The 19,310-nt window shown below is 40.1% G+C and overlaps 1 protein-coding gene across 1 annotated transcript in view; it reads right to left on the reverse strand.

Annotated features, from left to right (window-relative positions):
* Window positions 1-19,310, reverse strand: part of HTR7 (5-hydroxytryptamine receptor 7) — a 37,644-nt gene extending 18,334 nt beyond the window's left edge. The window contains exon 1 of the mRNA XM_068688043.1: window positions 18,306-19,310. Coding sequence (XP_068544144.1) covers window positions 18,306-18,832 — 527 coding nt within the window. The 5' untranslated portion in view covers window positions 18,833-19,310. The remainder of the gene's footprint in view (window positions 1-18,305) is intronic.

The following is a 19,310-nucleotide window of genomic DNA, read 5'->3' on the forward strand; positions in this document are numbered from 1 at the left end:
GGTTTCATCCCTCACTAGCCTCCTAGAATCTAGATGTATTTAAAAACTGAAGAGGATTGGAAAAGAAATACTTTGAATGAAGTTGCACAGTGTAATGGAAGATTTCCTATTTTTAAATGTTTACAAAGTGTCTACATTCTATCTTTGTGGGTTTCTTCATCTCTGTTCTTCTGCATATATATGCGGTTCGCTTAGTAATTGCAATAGGGTTAATTATAATTATATAGCTCAAAAGCACTTCCCACCCCACTCCTCGATAGATAATCTGTAACACTTTAAAAGTTCTCTAAATATGGTCAAGTCACACATGGGTAGAATCCATTTTTCCATATACTGTTCAACTATTTGCAAATTTGAGGGAAAATAAATATTTTCATGCTTTTCTAGAAGAAACAGCATAACTGTGTCATGGGGGACACTTTGCCCACTTCTGCCCTTTCTCCCCTGCCAGAGTTCCCTTTTAATTTAATTTTATTTTTTAACATTCAATATTTACCTCAAGTAACAAGCAAGTAATAGTGGAAGAAGAAGTGAAAAGGGAGTCAAAAGGCTCTTCTTAATTTTTAATTCCTTACCAAGAGTGAAAAATTATATAATCAAAATACACAGTGAAGTAAAATTTACAACAACATACTATCTGAGAAGACTAGACCAGGGAAAGCTTTGTTCTAGGAAAGAATTAAAGGGAAAATACACTCTCATTTTTTCCTGTCTGGTTGTGTTGCAATGTTCACGTCAGATTGGGTGTACAGCAAAATAGAAGTTCAGGCTGGAATAAAGCTGGGGAAAGGGATTGTATCTCATATAGCCTTATGAAAAAGGTAGAAAAGAACTAGTTAAATCTGAAAAGGTAAAATGGGTCTGAGGATGACAAGTAACTGATTTGCTGTGACTGGAGAGGGCAGCTCTGTCAGTCAGCTTGAGGAGTAGCAGAAGAGATCTTGAGCATGAATGCATATGATTCAAAAGCTGCTGAGGAGGGATGAGGTTTGACTTGAAATGTTTCTTAATGGTGTTACATGGGACTCAAGAAGGGGGAAAAGCCAGAGATGGGCTGGGATTTATTTGTGTTTGTTCTCTTATCAGTTTAGAGAATCTGAATCAGCAAGTGAATGGATGGGATGAAGGACCAGACCACTGGTTACTGGTAAGATACTGGCAGAGAAACGATGTGGCTCTATTCTTTTTTTTATTGCAATAAAGAAATTGGGGAGGAATGTTTTAGGACTAGAAGTTATCTTTATGATGGCTTTTAGTTTCTGAGAAGTTAATTTCATACCCTGATCCTTATACCCAACCATTTCTATATCCTGCACAATAAACTTCACTGTGTTCTTGCAATTAGACACAGTCTGTCAGAAGATGGGCATTAGCCATGATCTTTTGCTGAATGCCTATATGATTAGAGGATCTAAATCTTTACATAATCTATCTGCTCATTGGCCTGAGCCATTTATATAACTGAAAGCAAGCTTCAAGTTCCTGAACTTAATTTAATCCTATGGGCTAACTAATATAGGAAAAACATGATAGCTGGATGTCATCAGGATAACCCAAGTTGCCCAGCTGATAGGCAGAAACACTCCAGACAGCTGATATTGGGAATAGCTGCTGTTAGGAAAAGTTTTATTTGCTGCTTTGCCCTTGCTGTGGGGGAGAATTACTTTATGCAAAGATGTGGTTTCTTGAAGTATCAGCTGAGATGTAATGTGTATTCTGTTAAACAGGCAGTTCCTGAGCAAAAGAAAATAGAGGAATGGAAAAGAACAAAATCTACAGATTAGAAACTGAAAAAGATACCAAACCAATATTTTCCTTTTCTGGGTTATCCCCATCTTACTTCTCCCATCCCTCAGGCCCAGGACCTTCATCAAAGCCAATGAAGATTTCAGGTTCTTGCCAGAGTTTATCCTACTTCTAACATAATTCCCCTCCTCCCCCTTACTGACTTCAGAGGATTTGATTCTCCAGCTCACAATGTAGTAACAGAGCACACATCTCTTTCCCCCTCATATTCTGACTGGTGTTGCCTGTGGTAAAGACAAGCACTCGTGATTCCAGGCTAGCCTGCTGGCTTCAGCCAGGCCACAGGAGATGTGCCAGGAGACAACCACCAGACATGCCTCAGCCTTCAGACTACCCTGTTCTGTGCAAACATTCAAGTAGACTGTAATAAAAACACCAATGTGTTTTCTCTCAGTTTTGTACTCTGACAGTCAGACACCAATACAAACATCCCTTAGGTGAGCAATGAAGCAGTCTGAGGCCTACAGTGTCTGCAACGTGTTTTGGCCAACATGTCAGTCTAATGTAATCTCCTACCACAGATACACAGGAACATACATACACAAACACACACACCAGATGACCCCTTTGCATATGGCAGCAAGTGGGTCCCAAAATGTATGTGCTACACAAAAAGTGGAAAGCCTAGGAAGCTCTAGGAGGGCCTTCAGAAAAGGTGCTGAAGTGCCTCTGGTCAGCACACGTGATGCTGCCTGTGTGGATACAGCTGGGGCAACCTGGAAACTTTCTCAGGACTAGTGGTGGAGACATACATTTGGGATGGGACACCAGGCCTTTAAATTGTTCTCGGGAGGAAGTTGTCCAGGATGTCCAGTCCAACACTACAAAAATGACAAACACAGAACTCCCCAGTTCCTGCATCCAGCTGGGTGCTCTGGCTGTTCCCTGAGCACCATACTGACACAAGACGCAGGCATCCTACACACATTGCTTTTTGCAGGAGAAGGCCTAAACACACAGGAAGAGAGATACAGAGAGCTCTGTTCTGAGTGATCGGGGAGCCTGAATATCAGGGATTGCCCTGATACCAGGCCTTCAGTCTACATGCAGTTTAATTGACCTGCCCAGAACCACAAATGAGCCTATAGACCCTTATGACAGGGTCACTGCAAGCCTCGGTTAGTGCTTTAATTGCATAACCATTTTTTAAAATTTTTTTGCTTGAGGTAAGCTAACAGGTATCTTCAACTAAATGTGTGGGGGCTTGATTTCAGACCGATGAAAACTGTATTTTTTAAAAAAAGAAAATGCTTATCAGACTCCCATAATGTAAAAATGGCTAAGGTGATTTTCTCCAGCTTCACTACATGAGTCACACTTGGGTTGACACTAAACATCAGCTTAAAAGGAATTATTTTGAAAGTTATAATGGTGTTTCAAAATGAAAGCCTCCTACAACTTTAACTAGAAAATTCTGACTGATCTCTTTAGTACAATTAAATGAAGCATTTCAGAACCTTTCATAGTATAAGTAAGTGATGAATGAAATGAAAAATCATAGCCCATTGAACTGATAATACCACTATATTAAACCAAAGTATCTTCAGGGAATAGTTTTATTTAAATGTGATGATATTTATGTCCTCTCTCTTCCTTCCTTGAATACAAACAATTTAAGCATAATATTTTCAGACAAAGCACTTAAGGAACAACCCCTTCTTCCCTCCTCCCCCTTCTCTCTCTTCCTGTCTCAGTAGAGACAGGAAAAATTCTGGAAGGACATGGTCCAAATACTCCTCTTTGCTTCTCCATGACAGTGATTTTGCAACAGCCCTACTGAACCGTGATATAGTCATTATGGGTGAATCTAAATACAGAATTGATCTACTTGGACATTTTTGGCTTTGGCCATTGTAGTATTTGCCTGAAGACAAGTTTGAATATGTCAAAAATTACAGCAGGATTTTGCTATATTCATTTGGGCCAGATATGTACAAGTCTGAAATGTTCACCTCAAGTTTAAATTTTTTACCAAAGCTCAGCAGGGAAGAAAAACACAGAATACCAATAGATCATGTTACACAGGAAAATCTAAGTTGAAAGCACAAAGCATCTTGTATAGAATCTGTATAGTGTATAGATTTCCCTATAGTATCAGCTGTGGAAATGTCAGACATGGGTACCTACTGTTCCTAGAAAGTGGGCACCATGGGTTTTAATTCCAGCCCTTTCTTGAAAAATACTTTTAAAATATTGTCATTAGAGTTTAGTGTAAAACATACTCTTCAGTAATGTAGCCCTCTCACAAAGGAACTCTCAATGCACATAGGTCCGAAAGCAAGAAGAAAACCCACTAAGAGAATAAAAGTGGGAAATGGCAACTCTGGGACTGTGACTGAGGTACTAAAGTAGCAAAAGTATCAAAGTAATTCAGTTTCATAAAAAAGTCCAACAACAAAAAGTCACTGTATCTCCTCACACGAAGGTATATTCTGGCTGACTAACTTGTATCAGTGATTCTCTAGTTGTGAGTAGCAGCAAGCAAAGCTTGCTTTTATTCAGTCAATTAAAAGAAAGGAAGAAAGGAAGGAAAGAAGAAAGAAACCATGAACCATGAAAGAAAAGATGAACCAACCAAAAAGAAAACCATGAGATAGGGAGTTTGTGATAAATTTCCAAATTCTGAGCAATTCAATCATTCCAGGTACCACTCTAATCAAAACACTAGGAGAATAAGCTACTTCTGCTCAAGTCACATTCTTACAGGTATCTAGCCATGATTTGTGAAAAATTAAAAGAGTCATACTGTGTTTTATGAAAGCTTTAAAATCAGCCTTCTTTCTGAGTTCTAAGAAGGAAAAATCCAAAGTTTACTTTTATTATTATTTGTTTGTTTGTTTTTAATCCTAAGTGCACTGGTTAGTTATGCACTGGTGGCTGACTCTTGCTTTTCACATTTAAGCAAACAAACTGAACCAGCATGTTCTGAAACATAAGAAAACTTCAGAAGATAATTCCAATTGTGTTAGTTTCAAAAAAAAAAAATGTAGAAAAATCATCCCAACTACATAAAATATTTTGATAACAGAATGTGTTGTGTTTATGTGGCAAGGTTTTGGTAGTGGAGGGCTGCAGGGGTGGCCTCTTTGAGCAGAGCCCAGCAGCTGCCCCATGTCAGATCAGAGCCAGCTCCAGCTGCTCCAAAAAGGGACCCACTGCTGGGAAAAGGGAGCCAAGCCAGAGAGCAATACTGGTTGGGCCTCTGGGAGGGAAGACTGAAGAAAGAGAAAGAACTGCTGTGCTACAGGAGCTAGGAGAGAGGAGTGCTTGGGTGCAGGAGGTAGAAGATGGTTGATGGAGAAGGGAGGGGGGGAAGAAGGTGTTTTTTTTAGTTTGTTTTTAGTATCTCAGTGTTCTAGTCCACTAATGATAGGCAATAAATTACATTAATCTCCCTATGCTGAGTCTGTTTTGCCCATGAGAATAATTGGTGAGTGATCTCCCTGTCCTTATCTTAACCCTCAAGTCTTTCCTACTGTATTTTCTTCCCCTTTTTCTTTGAGGAGGAGTGAGAGAGCAGTTGTGGTGGAGCTCAGCTGCCCAGCAGGGTAAAAACACCACCCAGAACAATCTATTCTGATCTACTACAACTCTGTTTTTTTAAAGATGCAGACTCTGGAGTTGCTTCTCTTCTACAGCAGTAAAAACATGTCTCACTTCCTAATGTGAATAGGGTCCTATCATAAAAAGTAATCATACATGGTTTTGTAAGGAGAAGCAGTGGGATGGAGAGAGCACAACTTGAGGGGAAGGTATTAAGGAAGGACGGCAAAAAGTTAGATCAAGTTGTGTATCTGCAGCTTGAGAACCTTTTAGAAAACAGTCCTTTCCAACAGAAACTTGTGCAGTGGGGACTTACCAGAAGATAATAAGGTGATTCCTTCACTCTAAGTCAGTCAAATAGCTATTTGTTTGTTATTAGCAGTATATTGCCTGCTAAGTTTGTGGTACAGAATGAGGTTATCATATCTCATCATCTTTCATGTCAGTGAGTGTGAGGTCTAGTACATCTACCACATCTCCCAGTCATACCTCATTTATTCCCTTAACACTTGTTTAAATGAATTTATTTACAACATGACTATACACCAGATCCAAAGTTTTTCCTTCACTGCAACACAGTTTTTCCTTCACTGCAACACTCCTGCTTCTTGTCATTTCCTTTGAAAATATCTCATCCTGTGATATTTTGGAACTTCATTCCAATAAATAAATTGATCAGATCAAGCTGTCCTCTATAAACTGGAAGAAGATTTCTGTAGGAATTTAACATAATCTTATAAGCATTTATTCCCCTTGCAATCACTCAGCATTCTCAAGTCTACATCCCCAGATGCCCTTCAACTGAAGGAAAAGGTTAAAGGGAAGAAACATCTAGCGATGAAAGCTAACTGCAGCAAAACCTGAACTGTGGTGGGTAAAATTGTATGTTTAGCCCTTCTCAGCCACAGGATTTAATAGTTTATTTGCTATAATATTTACTCATTTCCATCTAGTGGGTTTGAGAATGAAGAAAGTAGCTAACTTGTACTCCACTCCAACAAACTTTGAAACTTCTGGGTCTTGCTCAGACCTGCCAGACTGCAGATTCATGTAGCCAGCATTTTCCAGCTTGCTGCTTCAGTAGAATTTTATCTAGATCCAGAAGTTTCTACTTCCCATTTCAGACATCACTAGGTCTACTTTTGTGAAGACAGTTCCAAATAGGCTTAGACTTCTCTAAGTAGGAAACCTAAGAAAAATTTAAGTCAGGATTAAGTGTCCTTTTTGTCTCATTGAATAAGGGTCTGCATACAAAAGGCTTCCAGTACAGCATATCATTTTCCTTCAGCAACATCATTCATATTTTTCATCATTTTTAATATCATGCAAAATCTGTAACATTAAATATTTTAATATAGAGAACAAATTCTAACACAATAGAAACTGCTACTAACCAACTTCACAGGCATACAGGATAAATCTTTTGCTTTTCTCCTGTTGAGAAAAGGGGCTTCTGACCCTCTACACTTGGGCCTTTTGTACAGAATGACAAATTTGAGGCCATATTCAACTACTGGTAATACACAAATAATCATTTCTGCAGCTCAGGGTGTGTGTGGAGTCACAATTCTTTTAAAATACCCTTTCATATTCCCCAGAATTTAGAGCTATACCTTTATGCCAAAACACAAATAGGTACAGCTGATGATAGGTCACGTCCCCCTCCTAAGTCTTTAAAACTAGTGGGATTTAGAGAGTATCAAGGATCGCATTCATTTTACAGATGCTGCAACATACAGGAAAACAGTGAAAGATGTAGAATCAGCAGAAGAAAGCCCTTCTTCTCCCCGCTCAGTGAGTATATCTTTCTTGCATTTCTCAGCAACACGTTGGTAACACTAAGGTTCTTCTGAGATGTGGTGGTATCAGCTGTGTGTAGAAAAAGACTAAAATACACAAGATTTATTGCTGTGCCTACAGTTTCCAGTAATCTCAGTTCTAATTGCTAGACTAATATCCTCAAACATGTCTTTGAATTTAGGAGATGAACTTTGTTATCAGCATGGGATGAATCACCACAGATGAGCCTGTGCAGTTCTCACGTAGCTCACCAAGAACTATAGGTGTTTGGGATATTTGATAAGATGTTCCCTTCAGCACCTAGGCAGCAGTGCAGAGACTTAATGTGAAGTAACAGTTTTTAGAAATGTTAAGCCTCCTTTTATATTTAGTTCACAGGCAAATGGTCCACCATGCCATTTTAGTTTGGATTATTTTGGAGGGGAAAACAAAACAAAACAAAACACTTGTGTTCTGCTAATGACCAAACTCAGGTAGCAAAAATAGCTTTTTAATATGGGACAATAGACTCTTGAGAGACTACAATTAGCATTGTTGATAAAACTGCTTGTGCTCGTCTCCAAATGCATATTCTTAAGGTAAAAGAGAAACTAAAGTACATAACAAGCAAAAATAAAGTCTTTAGAGCTGGAGCTGTATTATTTTTAGATCAAAACATCTTATTAGACTACTAAAGAAAAGCTTGCATCTTGCCAGCAGCTGCTTTGGGCCACGTGTTGTTTCCAAGTAATTTGTGGCCAGACAACAGACACTGACTTTGTTCAGTGATTTAATATTTCAAATATTAGTTAAATGTCTACTTCTACAGCAAATAAACAAAATTTAGCAACCCACATGAAGAACTGTTTACAGAAAGTTATTCTGGCAAATGGTCTGTGTATATGAAATATTTCATGACAATCACAACATGTTTTTATGGTTTGTATTCATGATGACAGTTATGTTGCAAATTATACAATAAGTTTAGATAATAGCTTGTACTTCTGTTAACTGTGCTCATTCATTCCATTCCCACCTCCTAATTTTTATGTCTATCACCAATTTCTAAATACTGGTTACTGGAGTAAATCTCTTAAGCCAGTATTCTTTAGTTTGATTCACAAATCCCTACATTTCTAGGGTAGCTCTACATTTCCTAGCTCTAACTAGGAAGAACACACTACAGACAGGCTTTTCTTTCTTTCTGTTTTATTTTTTTTGTAGTCACATTGTGTGTCTGTCTCCAAAGATCTGCAAGCCTAATGTTGAAATACGTTGTCCCTAGTTTCTAATGTATCTCTAATGAAAAGCAGTTAAATTTTAAATAAAGTACATAAGAAAGCTCTGTATCTGGGATTCAATTTCTCTTGCAGTGGCAAGAGGCCGTATCTCTGACTGAAGGTACTTAAAACACAGCTCATGAGAAATGATGATTCCAGTGCCAGCAAGGTTACAGATCAGTATTCTTCAGTGGGAATAAAAGCAGCAGAACTGCATCGAAGGTTACTGGGAGGAGGCCTCTTGATGGCCTACATCTTCTACAATAATAATTTCTCCCCAAAAGACTGAAGAATTTTCAACTCACAAAGGCCAAAATTAATTTAAATGAAAACTAGCAATTTAATGTATTTCAATATGGAAAACTCATCATATGGTGAGTTAGAAGTAAGAAAGTTTGTATGCAATTATCCCACAAGAACCATCCCCTTGCAGGCAAGCCTTTGCTTCTGGTTCTATTTTTACCCAAGTCAGTGAGTGTATGAGATACAGCAAACTTTTCCTTTGTTCCCTGAGCAGTTTTCCTACCACCTTTAAGACGTGGCTAACTGCTGCTTGCTCCTTTCTTTGGATTCCCCAGCTTGCCATCCCCTGCAGACCTACAGCTTCCAGTGCGAGAAAGTGTTATCCTTCCACATGGCTCCACCACCATTCCCCGTGGTCTCCTTAAAGGAACATCAAAAAAATGTAACAGAAATGGACAAGCAACTTTCCTTGTGGTTATATTTTTAATCTACACTTCCACAAGCTACAAAACTTGATTTCAAGTTATTGACAGTACCTAAAAACACCCATTTCCTTGATATGTCTCAGGAAAAAACTTTGTTGCCAGCTTTTTCATCAAGAAACAATGTACCTCTAAGAATAGACTTCACCCTGGTTTCTCATTACTTTTTTTTTTAAGTTATTTTTGTAATGTCCCGCCTTGCTTTTGTCTTCTATACAAATCATGACCATTTTGCTGTATATATAGGAAATAATTGTAAACAATTATGTTAACCCCCTCTGTGATGTCTTGTGCTGGCTCACAATTTGGTAGCAGAAGCCAGCATAAGGACTGAAAGAACATCTGTAGAAGAACTCAGTACTGCATGGATTTCCTTGCACATCTCTGTTTGGCGTGATACTGGAACAGCTGGCACTAGTAGAATTTTAATTCTTGTCTCCATCTTGCCCCCCCAAAATGTGTTTACTGTTAGACTTGAATCACTACCTGATTTGTGTATATGCTAATATTTATGGAACCACCCTTATGTATCAGATAATCGAGATGTTCTGTATAAAGCCTCCTGATTGAATGGCAAAGTAGGAGAGGAAAAACAAAGCTGCTACATTCATTCTTTAATTTTGTTATATTACTTCAAACAAAAGTAGTGGCAAAGAGCTATGAAAGTCCTTGTAGCTTTAACTCTATAACTGAAAATTTTTACTCTTATCTTTGCAAAAGTTTCAGTTTTGTGCATCCACACTCAATATTTGCAAATGATTTAAATTTGTCGCATCATTTTCATCTTCCATTGTTACTTATGACCAAGACCAGCAAATTTTAAAATTGGGATAACATATGGGATTACATATGGGTTGCAGTAATATCCTTAGGCTCATTTCAGAGGAGTTTTCATGATCACAAGGACTGAAAGGTAACTTCTGCATGTTTTGGGATGACAAAGTTGTCAATTTTTTGCCAAGTCTAGCTTTTCATATATTTAGGAAAGCTGTAACAAGCGATACCTATTACGACAGCAAATATTTGCCTCAAATTTGTGATCTAGCTCCAATATTAACTCAAGCTTCAAATTAAGCAGGCAGAACCAATGTGTGTTATTAGCATTTCTAGCTAAATTGATGCTCAGACTCATTTAGAAGCAGCTTGCTGACTCCCCCCTCTTCTCTGCACAATCTCTCCTCCTGTCTCCCTAGAAATACAGTTTAGATGTGAAGCATTCCCACTGCATTACCAGCAGCAACCTCTTTGTGAAATTCTGCAATGATGCTATGAGGAATCAAGCGTCTCAGTGTCACTGAGTAGACCTGGAACAAGAGAACTTGCCAGCCTGTGTGTGTCAAGTTTGGCAAGAGTAGAACAATCCTTTAGAAGTAGTTGGCTATGAAGTGCGATGTGAAAAGCTGACACTTGTGAGCTTTCCAGCCATAAGAAGTTATCCTCACCTAACACGAGTGACCATTTGGAAAAATTGCACTGAGCACTGATTTATGGCGCTTGTATTTTGTAAAATCAGGTACCAGAATTGGTAATTTCACTCCCCAGTCTTTATTGTATGATAACTGCATCTTGGCAGACTCAGCTGTTTCTCCAGCACTTCTATGTTCATGCAAAAACTGCAATGGGCAGATCTTTCTTCAGATTTCCTATTCTACACAGAAAGGACCAGATCTTTCAGATCCTTATGTGATACGCTGAGAGGAAAAAAAAAAAAAGGTTTTGTAGTGGAAAGACAGAGATATGTCATAGACATATGTACAATACCAACTGCAGATTAAATGGGATGTTCTGTTTCAAAAGTTGTCACAATCGTTTTTATAAAACATTTCAAACTCAAAAACAGTATTAAAAATAATACTGGATCTCTTTTAAAGAAATAAGATATTTCCTTTATGTAATTTACAAGGCTTTTTATAAATAAAAAATATTTTTTCAGAGAAAATTATTCCATAAAAAATCAAAGAATATTCCTTGACTAATTTCTGCTCCTTTAGAAGGCTGTGAAAGCATGTTACCAGTAGTGCAGTAGTAGAATAGCTTCAAACACAGGGCAATAACCACAAATACCTGATTGTTTCATTCTATAGTATTTATTCAGTTTGAGAAAAAACACTGTAGGCAAATATAGTTTGATATCAGTGTACAGAGGTTATACTATGCTATAATACCATTCTGATATGTATTTGTATTTTTGTGATTTATATTAGGAGATATTTCTGAAAGCCCCCTTCAAAAACTGAAGGGAGTGCTTCTAGCATTTTATTATTCCTGTGAATCTTGAAGCGAATCCAATCTCACTCATGGAAACTCTTTTTGTGACCTTGACAGGAAAAATCACTTTTCAAATGTCTCCCGAATGCCCTGCTTGGCAAAAATGTGAATTAATATTCCCTTACCTCTGATTGTCAGGCTCCTATGAAATGTGGGGATGAAATCACAATAATTAGAAACCCCCAAATCACTTCTGAAAACTCAGCCAGTGTTAAGCCCTGGTAAGAGCAAGCAGAAGATAGTTTCATATGTGGGGTAAGAACTTTTTTTACTACCACTTGTTTTGGTAGTAAACAGACCTCCACTTTATTCCTGAGTTGTTAACTCTTTACAAAATGGCCCATCTCTTAGAATTCTGTTAGAATGCCTTTTATTTGCTACCTCCTATTCTTATAGTGCATAACTAAGCCTAGCTATGAGGCATAATATCTGTGCAAAGACATAACAAAGCAATTCCTATGGCCAAGAACAGATTACAGTGTAAGTAACTCATCTCTTGCAGGCTGCCTGCACGACATAGGAAAAGACACCCGAAGATGCCACAAAAAGGTACCTAAAGCAGTTTGATCATGTTAGCACAGCACAACATACCAGCTTCATTCACTCTCTTGGAACTGGCTGTCAGTGAGAGGTACACATTGCACTACCATAAACTTCTTAAAAACACATTCAACTTCCAATTCTATTTCTTCATCTCAGGATTTGTGAGCAAGAATTAATGTTGTACCTCTTCTCAATGTAAATATAAAACAGATTACAAAACTGTTTAGCAACAAACACTTTATGAAAAGAAACTAGAACAACTTGAACATCCAAGGTGACTAAATTAGCAAAACTACATGGAAAGGAATAAAAAAAAAAAAAAAGCCTTTTTTTTTTTTTTTTTTTCTGAAATAGTGTATGGAAATACTGCCCGTATCTTTTGTGAGCTAGACAAGTTATTTACAGACTCAGAAAGAGTACAGTTGTTTATTGGGTTGACCAATGGAAGAAATGGATCTTGTGATGGTGATAGTATTTAGGAATTTGCTGCCATATTTATTGATCACAAAACTTTATTCTGCAATATAGACCTCAACTCTATCACATACAATTCCTTTTATTTTTTTTTTTCCTCAATGTCTCAGTTATTTATATGTGAATGGAAGCTTTCTGCTTTTCTCAAGCTTTCAGTGACATCAGACCTCTGCTGCTTGCAAGGTGTGGGGATCTTAACCTTGCAAAGATACAAAGGAACACACTTCACATTTAAGTCAGTGAAAGTTAGAAGATTCACTACCTATAGACTGTGTCTGAAGAAAAACCTTACGACTCACGACTTTTGTATCCTATATACATCCCATACCAAGGTTCTCTAAATGTAGTGTAAAGTAGGGTGCCTCAGAATGGGAATCAGCCAGAGCCAAACTCCAAGCAGGGGTCACAGAGCCAGCTGGTGCTAGCCCATAGGGTCTACCAGGACAGTCATCAACTAAAGCAATGATAAAAGTTCTTGGACTATACTTTGTTCAAGACTGTACACTGAACAAATTCTCCTGGACCTGAGGGCACTGAATGTGGGTGTTAATATCTACTCTCAATCCAAAATACATTATGGATTTTTTGATATCTAGCTGTGCATACATCTACATATAGATTCTAAAGAAACCAAGCAGAGCTAGCAGCACAGACTGCAGCCTTTTCCACCCATGCCCTAAGGGCAAAAGAGTTTCATTTCGAACAGGAAGCCACACAGGGCTCTTAGGGGCCATTAGACTTAGGAAATTGCTGACAGGGTTTTCAGGTCACATTATCAGTTTTGGATGTGGGCAGAATTCAGACACCTGGATGCAATTTTAAGTGCTGAAGTCTGTATTTGAATTTAGTCCCAAGTTCTTCCTCTGAGGCACTGGGCCTCTTCAGTTCCCAGGCATGCACCAAGGAACCGTGAAATGGGTAAGCATCTAGGGAGGGGCATCCTCTAAGGTGAAGCATAAGCATTCGTACTTATTTTGGGCATTGTAAAAGATATCACACAGGGAGGGGCAAGAAAACTGTTCCTTGTGTATAAAAAGCTCAGGAACAACAAAAAGCTCCACTATTGTGCCATTTGCATAAGAATTGAAAATCCTCATCAATTTAATGCCAGTCTGGAATACTCATGAATTGCTGGATGAGATGCAGACTGGAAAAGTTCCCCCAAAAATGTTTCATTACTTATGTGGGTGTGGGGAAAGTGTTATAATTCTCCAGCTATAGTTAAGTTACTTTATTACTTTCTAAGCCAAAGAGTTATTTTTAAATTGAATTAAAAATTGCTACTTATGCAGTTATTCAGTGGATAGTCTCCAAAACAGGATTTCTGTAGCTATCTTGGGTCAGAAGAACGTGATGAATCAGCAGGCAAACAACACCAGTTTAAATTCAATTAATTCCCTTTCCATGTTCATTCACCCACTGAAATAGTTTGCATCTTTCCCTTGTAATTCACTCGCAACATTCAGACACTCTTAAATGTAAAGGAATCTAATTGTGGTATATTTTTTTTATTTCAGAGCCAGCAAAGTGGACCTTCAGGAGAAAAAAAAAAAAAAAAGCTAATAAGAAATGTTTAAAGTAGGTTACGGAGGCACGATTCATTGAGGCACAATTATCTTACCAAAGTCTCTCTGCTACCTTTCTCCAGCGCTACCTCTCATATCATGAAAATAGTGAGGGTAATATTGATTATCCAGGTATCAAGCTGTCATGCCTGTTTGATCCTTACAAAATTTGGAAAGGTAGAAATATGCTGGTCTCCCTGTCATGTCTGTTTTTACTTCTGTCAGACCTGTCCATAAGCAGATAGCTTCCTCCCAAAGTGAGGGCTTAAATAAGGTAGAGATAACTCAAAAATAACATGTTCATCTCAGGTCACCCTAATAAAGAAGGGTTTTGTGTTGTGAAATGAAAGGAAAGATATGAACTGAAAAAAGCATAATGGTCCAAAATTTGCATTGTTACAGACATTACCTCATGATTGCCACAAAATTTAGTTCTTTGTAGATAACAAAAATGACTTGTTCAGACTAGCATGTGCACCCTGTACAAAGCTGGAGCTCTGCATTTTAGCATACTAGCATATACTTTGCAGTCTTAACATTTGTACAACTTAGAGTAGAAGCAACTTAAAAAGTACAAGCAGTTCTATTCAGACTCTTTAAAATTATTTTTTTTGATTTTTTGAGTTTTTGTTTGAATCTCACATCCTTGTCCTCAAGAGCACTATTCTTGAATTAAGCCAGCCCTTAGACATTTGGTGTTTATATGCAAATTTCAAATGTCAATTTAAAAACGCAGTATGTATGTATCCTATTTGGGAACCTGTGTTTAGACATAGAGTAGCGAGGATGAAAAACTTAATGTTGATGCCTATCCCTGGAGACAGACGTTTCATGTTTTGGGTCACTCTACTATTGCTGTAAAAGAACATGTTAATCTCCCATTTGCTGTTCTGGAGGCCTCTCTATAAGACAACTGTCTACAAACATGAGTGAAGCATTTTGCTGACACTTTTAGAGCCATGCTGTTTTCTTTAGAGCCATGCTGTTTTCTCTAGCTAATCTTACACATAGAAATAAATAAATAAAGGGAAACAACAGGGAAAGGAAAAGAAAGAGGCATAATATGAGACGTTTCTGGATTATTTCTGGCAGTAACACACTCCTTTGGAACAGACTGCCCAGGATGTGTGCAGTCAGGAAAAAAATGTGTTTTTTTTTTTTTTTTCCCCCAACAGAATAAAACCAGTCCATTGGCAGACTCCGTGATAATCCACATCTCTAAGAGCTTTCCAACTGATAGAGAAATCTAGCTGAAAAATGCATCCACCATTGAGGGCTGTGCAGCAAAATTTCTCACACTTTGTGCAGTAGGCCTGCCAGCTGCTGGCATTCAGTGACACGAGCCAAATAGCATATATCTGTACAAGAGAAACAAATCAAAAAGCCTCCTGAATTTACTCACTTTATCCTGTTTGGAAGGGCTTCAAGCTTCTTTTTTTACAAGCTATATTTGTTTGTCTATCAAACCACACTACCTCTCCCTAAAAACCTTGCCTAACAGTTTGTAGTGACCCCCCCCTCCTTTTTTTTTTTTGAAAGATTAATTCAATAGTAACATTTTTTTCAGCTATTTACCTTGATAAAGGTATATCTGATATCTCTTTCAGGAAGATCTTAGAAGTTTAACAATGACAATGCGAGAACATCTAACTTATCTGCTCTCTCTGCCCTGCCTGCAACAGCTGCAGCTTTCCCTTCAGGAGAGACTTTACTAGATGACAAATGCTTCCAAAACTATCCTAAAGAGCCAGGTGGCAGTCCAGTTCATAATTATTCTCAAAAAAATGTTCAGTTTTACCCTATCTTAATCATTCTCCCTTAGCAAATGTGACAACAGGACCACTTAATTGTGCTACAAGAAGTGTATCTGATGGCACCCAGGACAGTGGCCAAGTTGAAAGATGGTGATGTCATTCACTCCTGACCTGCTTCTGGATTTTCTGGTTGGTGTCATATTTGTATTCTTTGCACTGGCATTATAAGGGCTCTATCACCAGAGATCTTCTCCTCCTAGAAAATATAAAACATGCAAGTGTTTGCACCAAACCCATGGAAAAGGGTCCTTGAGAATACAGTCCTTGTGAAAATGGCCTGAACCTCTAATGCACTATATACACATACACAGGAGATTTGCAGACTCCTGTACCATATACAATACTTCATCTAGAAGCATTCATTTTTTTCAGAGGTATGTTTCCATCACTGAATAATTAAAGCTTTCCTTACTACACAAATGTAAACAACTCTATGTAAGCTAGAGCCATTAAATCAATCCAACAGTGGTGATATTTCATCGTTCACATTTAATTTTCATCATCTCTTTGGTCTGCACGTTTTCAACATACACACTTTACAAAGATAAGTTAACATCTCATGTTAATCGTTGGTCTGTCTGAGCAGTGTTATGACACTATAAGATTATTTATTTTTAAATTGCATTGCAAATCATGGAGTTTTTAAATTCTTTATTGCCAAGTGGTAAAGACATTTTGCTAATTAATTGCTAGCTTGCCTCCTCTTTACAACATCACCTATCTTAACTACATAATGGATTTGGGTAGCAAAGGTTAAAGCATCATGATTGACATAATTTTGACTTCAAATAGGGAGTTGACAACAGTATAATGAATGATGAAGAGACTGTGTTCAATAAGCATTCAGTAATAGAAGCAGGAATTTGCAAACACTAGAAGAGAATAATTCTGTTTTAAAACAGTACTTGTTAATGAAAAGCAGTAATACATAATAGGTTATATTCTGTTCTAAATATAGAGCTGTATCTCTTGTAATTATTTGTTTGGGGGAAAGTGAGAGACCTGATCATTACTGTGACCAGTCCAGGCTCAGCATACAGCAGTGATCTCAGATGTTAAGCTAAGCAATGAAAAAGCATAAAATGGAATTATTCCAATGCTACTATATCACACATCCTTAATTGGATAAGAAAGCTTAATTGTGTTAACCTGTCTTAAAAAGGTTATTAGAAATAGAGATGGAGAGCTCAGACATGAATCTCAAGAATGATCAAAGAATGAAAATATGTTGAGAGTGTGGAAAAATGAAATGAGCTATCTTAAAAGTTACTGGGATAGAAAAACAGAATAATGTTGGGAAGGAAGATAAGCTTACTCGTATTTTCTTACAATACTAGAATTAAGTTAAAAGATGGGAACAAAAGATTTCAAGGCAATAAAAAAATCCTTTGATACTCAAAGTTAGTATGTAGATTTCATTGCTACAAAGTGCTTCGCAGCATTCAGGTAACTGCTAGCCATTACAGAATTCACAAAACAGAAAGCATTCAAGGCAGGAAATGCTTATAAAGAAATGAAGTTTTGAAAGTTTTGAAATGAATATAAACTGTGATGATCCTTGGCAGGAAACAGACCTTCCCACAATAACCAAAGGCTGTTTCTTTGCAGAAACCTAATGCAGAGTTGTATCTAAAAACTTTCTGCACTAGTCAGCCGGGGCTGGATATTGGACTCTGATAAACTCTTACAACCTAGTTCAAAAGTTCTTCAGTTTCTGCTAGTTGTGTTGAGTTGTAAGGAAAACAGTCTCCCTCAAGATGCTAAAATGACTGGTATAGGATTTAGGCTGTGGAAGAGGGAAGTTACAGGCTGCATCTGATTTTAGAGTGGGACCTGCATGGAATAAAGGAACCTGTTAGCCAAGAGCAAAATACGAGATTTGACGTATGGCTATCAGAAATGCCTAAGTTCTTCTTGCAGTCTGTATACTCCCTTTTGCTCCAGTGCCTGCCTGGAGCTGCTTTTGGAAGATGTGAAACACCAGTGAGGACAGCTTCATAGTGGTGGTTTCCTTTTTTTTTTTTTTTTTTTCTAAGGGGATTGCAGATACATATACAAAAATGCAAATACATGAGAGCTATTTTTCCTTCGATCTTGTGGTTATTTGGCCAAAACAGTTCTGTTAGTTGAAACTGACCTCATCTCAGGGAGTACTAAAATAACAGTAAAAACCTGATAAGCTGCAAGTCCTGAGCCTTCTCTGCTCTGGTGAAACTCCACTGAACTCAGGCTGCTTGTGCTGGCACTAGCTTTAGAAGCAGCCCAACCCTAGCCATACCACGAAGGAGTTTAAGAGGTATCCTGCACATTTCTCAGCCTCTGCAAAGACCCACCAAGTTAGGCAGGGGGTACTGGGGCGTGTGGACGGTGCTGGCAGCAGGCAGCACCCGCTGCTCTGATGGAGCCCTGAGGGTGCAAGGGGACTCAGAGCTTGTGACCTGCCCCTGGCGTGGCAGCAGGGCCACCGGGGTGTCAGAAGGGACTGGCAGTGGTCCCACACCTGCTCACCTGTCAATGCTGATCACGCAGAGGGTCATGATGGAGGCTGTGCAGCACATGACGTCCATGGCGATGAAGACGTTGCAGAAGAGGCGCCCGAAGATCCACTCGCCGCCGATGAGGTCGGTCACGCTGACGAAGGGCATGACGGCCAGGGCAACCGAGAGGTCGGCCAGGGCCAGCGAGACGATGAGATAGTTGGAGGGCTGCCGCAGCTTCTTCACGAAGCAGACGGAGATGACCACCAGGCAGTTGCCGGCCACGGTCAGCAGGGTGATGAGGGAGAGGACGGCCCCGATGACGACCTTCTCCACGTTGCCGTAGCTCAGGATCTGCTCCCCGCACTGCGAGTCGTTGGCGGCCGCGGGGCCGGTGGGGGGCAGCTCCGACGGGGCGCCCGCCGGGCCCAGCTTGGCCAGGCTGCGGGGCGGCCAGGAGCCGGCGATCATCCTCCCGCCGCCCAGCGCCCGCGGCTCCTCGCCGCCCAGGGGCCGGAGCTCACCGGAGAGGCGGCCGCTGCCGAGGGCGATGACCATGGCGGCGGGAGCTGCCCATGGAGCCCCCCAGCCCACCCCACCACACCCCACCCCACCTCTCCCCACCCCGCCTGGCCGGCTCTCCCCGCCGCCCGGCCGGCTCGGGCTCCTCCTCGGGCGCCGCCCGCCCCCTCGCCCCGGCGGGGCCCGGCCCTCAGCGCCCCCCGGAGCGGCCGCTCTCGCCCACGGCGTCCCCCGGCAGGACGGGCAGTGGGCACGGCGCCATCGCCCCCGGCCCGGCGAGGGGATGGAGGGAAGGAGCGATGGGGGCGGCCGCCGCCCGCTGCCTCTCGCGGCGTGCTCTGTTCCGACGGCGGCTGGCAGCGGAGCCGGAGCCGCTCCGCCCTCCTCCGCTCCCTCCCCCGCCGCGGGACCCCGGCCTCGGGGGTGGGGAAGCGGCCGCCCCCAGCCCGCTTCCACCTGCCGGCGGCGGGAGGGCAGCGGGGAGGCGGCTCCCGGCTCCCCGCAGCCCGGCCGG

Source organism: Anas acuta, chromosome 7, assembly GCF_963932015.1.
Source record: "Anas acuta chromosome 7, bAnaAcu1.1, whole genome shotgun sequence".
Classification (NCBI taxonomy): domain Eukaryota; kingdom Metazoa; phylum Chordata; class Aves; order Anseriformes; family Anatidae; genus Anas; species Anas acuta.